Genomic DNA, 7,291 nt, shown 5'->3' with positions numbered 1-7,291 from the left:
AAACAAGATTTGAAGCCTGGACAGTGAAAAAACCTGTGAACCCTGTCCTCATGCCTTAGAGCATGAGGCACTACAATCACCACACTTCTTCAAAGCTTCTTGCTCCTGCCCTCAAAAGCAGCAACCCCTCCTTCATTTGGAACTCTACAGCTTTGCCATGAACATTTCACTTACGCTGATTTCAGCCAGAGATGCCATGGCCCACGCAACTGTTGACCGCAGTCCTGCTGTTTTGATGTACTCTCTGTTTGCCAAAGGAAGCCTGCAGGCAGAAAAAAAAAAAAAAAAAAAAAAAAATCAATGTTAGACAACAGTACAACCACCTAGAAAAGTCCATGTAACATGAAAGAACAAGTGACCTGGACAGATCTGCAGGCAGACACAAACCACAGGGTTTTTTTATCCATAACTCACTATAAAGTCTGGCCTACAAGCACAGATAAACTCTAGACAGAACACAAGACTAACATGGCAGCCCACTGAATATCAAACCAGAAGATAAACGCCCACATTAGACAGCAAGACTATTTAGAAATGATGCCTGTTCTGATAATGCCAAGACAAATCTGATGAGGAGGATGCCTACCTGAAAAGGGGAATCCCCACCACAGAGTGAATGTCATTAAGATGAACAAATATCTGAAAGAGGGAAAAAAATTACATTACAAACTCTCAATCTGACACATCAGTAGCTTTAACTCATTTAAACCAGACACAGATGTTTCTACAAACGTCTTATCCTAGTTTATCTGGAAGAAAGCACACTAAATAATCTGAATGCAACCTTAAAGAGGATTTAATATTTAAGCAAGCTAGGAAGGGATTTTATCAGCCATGAATCCCTCAACAAGCACTTGAATCTTTAAAGAACAGATTTTTGTAACACTGAATATATAATTTAATTATGAAAACATTTACTCAAAGCAGAAGATTACCCATTGTATCCTAGTACTCACCTATTCCCACACACACTTATTTTTGTGGGCATTTCAGATGGAGGCAAAAGTGAGTAATCCTTCCAGAAATATAGGCAGCTGAAAGAAAACATCCTCCTGTCCCACAGAGAGCATCCTAAAAGACAACTGAGCTCCCCAACAGATCTTGCATGACTGCAGTCCCTTCCCATGGAGCCCTAAGTGAACCATGATGCTTTTGAGATATCTCAGTCCTCAGCACTTGAATGGCTTCAGAGCAAAAGTCTGGACAAGAACAAAAGCCCCACTTGAGGCTCAACAAGGCCATATTTGATGCACAGCCTGGAAAAAACAGAGCCAGTAGATGAACTCAGAAGCTCTTACAGAGGGCTTCAGATCTCCCAGCATTAGTGCTGAGAGCAGGTTGCATAGGTCAAGCACAGAAATGGAGAAACAGCTTGCCAAGGGCAATGAATCCTTTCCAAGGTCTCCAGACAGCTGGCACTATGGAGGGTGCCTTAAGCAAGCTGCTTTTAAGGGACAAGGCCGGGAGGAGGCTCTTCCTGAATGGCCACTCTCAAGTTCTTCAGAACACAACCTGCTGCTCTCTCTTTTACCTACAGAGCCTAAACTACCGATCAATGGTTCAGGGGACCTTTGGTTTTCAACACAGAGTTCAGCACCTCGCCAAGCATGCCAGACCTTGAACCATCACCTGCATGGATCCTTTCCCTCATGTACAGGCCATGCTGGTCATTCCAGTATTTAAGTGCTCGGAAAGGCACTCACCCAGAGAGAGGCTAACCTATCCTTTGCGCAAAGGGAGCAGAGCAACAAAAAGAAAGATATTGCTGCAATTCCGGAAGCAGCAAGAAGCCATCTAGCAGACAAGCACCTACTACCTCCTAGATCCGGGGTTTCCGCAGATCGGCCCGCCACCCAACTGCCTTCATGAGCGCTATGCCAATGGCTCTTCCGATCTCCTGCAAGAAGGAAGAACAGTCACAGGTAGTAAAAACAACAGAATTAGGAAACTACAGATTGCAGCCTCAACTGCACAATCCTCAAATACCTGCCAAAAGAACAGGTATTTGAGGATTTATCCTATGCAAATAATTCCTAAAAAGCCCAAAGATGTACAACAGGGCACAGGGAGTGAGCAAAGGGCACAGCAAACATACCACAGGACAAAAGGATTATCACTTAGCTGGAGAGTAGGAGGCTGAAGTTCAAGTCCTGCCCCAAGTATTACAATAAAAGTTGTGTTATCACTTATGGAATTATAGATCATGCACAAATAATATTTCTGATGGCCATAAATTAGATCACCTAGGAGAAAATCTGTGAATGTGCAGCTGCAGCTCACAATTTTAATGCTTCTATGGCATCTAGAAAGCTCTGACTACTTCTGGAGTACAAGAGTTGAAACACATGACACAAATTTAGCAAACATCATGTTGGCAGGCTCCTGTGTCCCACCTTCCCACATTACTAACTCAGTAGAATAAAAAAACCAACAATCTTACTTAAAAACACTGTTGTCTTCAAGTAAGAGAAATCTTCATAAATTGCAGCTACACAGGGTTTATTTTTTCATTTTCCTCACTGCAGAAAGTTATTACAGATGGAAGCAATGCTAGATGGAAACGGCCCCTGGAGGTCCTCTATGCCACTACTCTCTCCCAAGGCCAAGATCTACTCCCTAGGGTACCTCCCAGGTCTGCATTGCCCTCCTAGGGAACAAATTCTCCCCAACACCCAATCAGAGCTCACTGAAGCTGCAAGTTCTGACTTTCACTTTTCTTTTACACCCTCTGCCACAATTGAGAGGGGTTTGGCTCCACAGTCCTTGCAAGGGCCCTTTAAGTAACTGTAAGCTAGTATCAGACCACTTAGACTTCACAAGCCCAAGTACCTCAACATCTTACCTCTACTTATCCTCAATAAAAGGCACGTATTTGAAAAATATTCAGGGTAACAGTGCCCAGAACAGCAGCCCTAGCATTTCTGCTTATTTAAAGGAAACGCAGATTAAGGGCTTTTTTGAGAAAATACAGAAAAACCTCCATCAGTTCGTTATTCTAAAGCATACAACACAAAACCGAAATGACAAATGAAACTACATATCTCTCTTCACCTCTGCTAAACTCTTTTAAAACAGAGATACTTTAGCATACCTGTGAAGTAAGTATTTTGGCAATTGCTCCACTACAGCGACACGAAACTCTGAAACTGAAGCCAACTCCTCATTTGCAACAGGTTCCTCTCTACTGCTTTTGGAGGGGTCTTCTAAGGAAGGCCTTGCTTTCAGTCCTGCAGTTCTGGTCACTCTTTTGCTCTGGTACCACTATAACTCTCTCCATCTTCTGCCTGACATTCTTCAGACCACTGTCTGTCTACACTATGTGTTCTGCTTTTCTGGGCCTTTTTAGTAGTTCACAATATCTGTCTACAGCTTCTTCTACAATTTTCTCTGAGAGGCAATCTGTTTCTTGAAACACTCTTTTTTCCCCTCGCACACCACGAAGGTTTTCTTCCAAGTAGAGATATACATCCAGCCAAGACTTTGGTTCATCAGTAACAAGGCTTTTACCTCATGCAGCATTTGCCCTGGAAGAAAAGTAGTTTCAGGTTAAGTACTACAGGGTCAGCATTTTTTTCCTACAGATTGAGAACAACTGTTAACAGATAGTGTTCAAATCTGGTTTGTGTGTGAATCCAGCGAACAACAGCAGCAGGCATCACTGCCATCACAGGCACAACTGAGCTCTCAGCACCCACACATCCCACCGCAGAGACCCAAGCATCCCTCTGATTACAAGCCTCTGCAAACCAAGATTAAATTCTGCAGGGATTGTATTCTGCAGAGGAATTCAGCAGCTCTAAAGAAATCAGACCACTAGCCAGGGACAGAGGACCCCTGCCATGCCATCTATCCCAGAAAGAAACTTGCTCCAGGATTAGAGATGTGGGACACTTTTCCAAGAATCAAAGACACAAATTGATTCAGCTCAGAATAAAATCCACAAGTTTATTCTTTTCGAATGGAAATATCTCTTTGCTATTCATCAACCTGCCTTCAGCCTGCAAAGTCTCCAACACATGCCTGAACACCTTTACACCTGGGGGTAGTTCCTCTAGTTCTCACTGACTTAGCTATGACAAGTGACAAACAAGAGGCCAATTCACTTCAAAACCTCAAAACTGGTGAAGGCACAGGAGGAGGGGGGAAGGTACTTCTTTTCTCAGTTAAAATCCTGAAAGCTAAGGGCAACCCTGTGATCTCCCAATAAAATCCAACTGGCATGCCGATTTCCATTCCCCATCCTTATCAAACACTAGGCAACACTGTCAGATATGTGACTCAAGGAGCTAAGATTCACAAGAAATCTGTGCACTCAACAGTTAACCGACACAGGAGATAACGCCTGAACTCCACATTGCATAAAAGAAACAACTCAACCTTAAAAATGCACACAGAGCTGTCCAAACTGGACTTGTTTCATCTAATTTTATTTTGGTGTAGGGCTGGCGTTACTCACACCCATCTAAGTAAAGTGACAGAAGAACAGAGGCCGGTAAGGTATCTACTGAAAACATTTTTAAAACCATTTTGAGCACAAAAAAAACCCCTGCATTACGAACACATCTGGGCGAAAGATACCTCTGAGCTGATCACTGTGCATTAGAACCATAGCTGTCAGTACATCAACAAATAAAATACTAACTTCAAAGACAGGACTTCCAGTAACCTTCCAGTTCCTGAATGGGACCTACAAGAAAGCTGGGGAGGGTCTGTTCGCAAAGACTTTAGTGATAGGATGATGGAGAATGGGTATGAACTGGAGAGGGGCAAATTTGGGCTAGACATAAGGAAGAATTTCTTCACCATCGGAGCAGTGAGGCACTGGTACAGGTTGCCCAGGGAAGCTGTGGATGCCCCATTCCTGAAGGTGTTCAGGTCAGATGGGACCTTGGGCAGCCTGATATAGTGGGACATGTACCTGCCCATGGCAGGGAGGTTGGAACTAGATGATCTTTAAGGTCCCTTCCAACCCAAATTATTCTATCAATCTGTGATTCTATGCCTTGCACCGGGGTTCACATTTCCGAGCACACCCAAGGGTAGGAGCTGGTGACAGCCTTACCTTTCTGCCTGGAAACAGCAAGTGGGGGATGTTTCTGGAGCCGCAGGAACAGCCGCTCTCCAGCCCGGAGCTCCCTCAGCTCATCCAGCTTCGCCTCTGCGCTGAAGAAGACCTTTCCAGGTACGCTGACCACCTTTGGGGAAACACAAGCTCTCATCAGGGTGGGAAGGTGCGAGTTTGTTTGAGGCGACCAGGTGTGTGTTTGGGGCAAGTAGCAGCCCCCCCAACCCGGGTCCTCCCTTACCACCCCCAGTCCGTTCTCACCCGCGGGCCCTCTGAGTACAGGATTAGAGGTGTGGGACACTTTCCAAGAATCAAAGACACACATTGATTCCACTCAGAAGAAAGTCCACGAGATTGTTCTTCTAGAATAGAAATATCTCTTGGCTATTCACCAACCTGCCTTCAGGCCTGCAAAATCTCCGACACATGCCTGAACTTACCCCTGGGCACAGTCCTCTTGTCCTCCTGACCCAGCTGTGACAAGAGACCCACAAGGAATATAGAGGCCAATTCACTGCAAAACCTCAAACCGGTCAAGGCACAGTGGGCTGGGGGGAAGGTACTTCTTTTCTCAGTTAGAATCACGGTTAAATTTGATCTTAAATCTGAGAGGCACCTGCGATCCGCCAAACCAAATCGAGTCTGCATGTCTGGGGCGAGCAGCAGCCCCTCCAGCCCGGGTCCCCCCTCGCCCCTTTGCGGGAGAGGCAGCGCAGTCCCCGCGGGTGCCGAGGGGACACGTCCCACCCCTGCGCTGTCACGGACACCCGCCTCTTCTCCCTTCCCTTCTCCTCCCCGTCTGGCTTGGCTTTCCCCGACCCTCACCTCGGAGGCGCCGAGCCGCGCCCGCACCTCCCGCTCCAGGAAGAGTTCCAGTCCCCGGCCTGCCGTGCAGAAGAACCGCCCGCCGGCCGCCGCCATCGGGCCCGGGAGGGGCGGGAGGAAGAGGAGGGCAGGGGCGGGGAAGGGGCGGGAGGAGGAGGGGGGCGGGAGGAGGAGGGGGGCGGGAGGAGGAGGGGGGCGGGAGGAGGAGGGGGGCGGGAGGAGGAGGGGGGCGGGAGGAGGAGGGGGGCGGGAGGAGGAGGGGGCCGGGGAAGCGGCGGTTCCGCTGACGGCGGGCGCTGTGTGGGAGAGCAGCGCTCCAGGGCTCCGGGGTCTCGGGCCTCGGGATACCACACCACCTCTCCTCCACCACACCCCCCCCACCGCCCACCACACCATCCCTCTCCCAACACCCCCCCCCCACACACACACCCACCCCACAACCCCCCACACCACCCCTCCACACCACCGTACCCCCCCCCAACACACATCCCCACCACCACACACCCCACACCTCCCACTGCCCACCAGACCACCGTACCCCCCCAACACCCAACCCCACCACTCCCACCACCGCACCCTCCCACAAACACCACTTCCTCCACACACCACCCACATCCACGCCACACACCACCTCCACACCGCACCACACCCACATACAGTAAGTGCAACCTACTGCACAATGCAAAATGCATCACAACACATGCAACACAATACCAAGCCGTACCCCATGCCATACCATACACACAGCACAAAATGCAATACCGTAGCAGACCATACAGATGACCAATACTATACCATTCCTACCAACCATACTACGTCATACCTACCATGCTTCATAGGTGATTAAATTAAAGTTCTGAAATAAGAAAAAATATTGGGCCAGTTATAATGTGCCAAAGGCATTTATACATCTGCAAATCATTCTAAGAGATGTTTCTCAGACTACATTTCAAAAGTTTATGTTGCTTTGGAACAGATAGAGTTGAGGCTTTCAGATACAAAGAGCTTGGTCAAATTTCAGCAATTATTTAGATTGATGACAAAGCCCATATTACCCCAAAAGGAGATGATCTGTTGTCTTGCCAAAGTTGAAGTTCTGCTTGAAAGTTCCAAGTAAAACTAAGAATTTTCAGCCTCTCTAAGAGGACGTATTTCTTTTATGTTGTTGGATATCCAGAAGAGTTTTTAGTGTTTTCACTTCCCAAAAAGAGCCTAAGGAAGGAACACAACCTGGGAAATGTCAGCGTAGCTGCCTGAAGACTGGCAAAACCATAAGCAGCTGGAGAAAAGTATCCTGTAAGGAACAGAATCTGGCAATAGGAAATTACAGATATTGTATGGGCGTTAGCTGCTCCAGAAAAAGCCACATTCACTAGTTAGTGGCTGCTGCTGCCATGTGGA

At 47.3% G+C, this 7,291-nt stretch overlaps 1 protein-coding gene across 1 annotated transcript; it reads right to left on the bottom strand.

Moving 5' to 3' along the window:
* Nucleotides 1-77: 77 nt before the first annotated feature.
* Nucleotides 78-6,010, bottom strand: THUMPD2 (THUMP domain containing 2). The gene is given in 11 exon segments (XM_054062894.1): nucleotides 78-262; nucleotides 587-639; nucleotides 1,817-1,897; nucleotides 3,092-3,153; nucleotides 3,156-3,210; nucleotides 3,212-3,265; nucleotides 3,267-3,332; nucleotides 3,368-3,507; nucleotides 3,510-3,524; nucleotides 5,063-5,195; nucleotides 5,891-6,010. Coding segments are annotated over 11 exon segments (873 nt in total). The 5' UTR covers nucleotides 5,987-6,010; the 3' UTR covers nucleotides 78-144.
* Nucleotides 6,011-7,291: the final 1,281 nt, after the last annotated feature.

The sequence above is a fragment of the Cuculus canorus genome, chromosome 3 (assembly GCF_017976375.1).
Source record: "Cuculus canorus isolate bCucCan1 chromosome 3, bCucCan1.pri, whole genome shotgun sequence".
Lineage (NCBI taxonomy): Eukaryota > Metazoa > Chordata > Aves > Cuculiformes > Cuculidae > Cuculus > Cuculus canorus.
The sequence above is the reverse complement of the archived record's forward strand: the minus strand, read 5'-3'. Positions and strand labels throughout refer to the sequence as shown.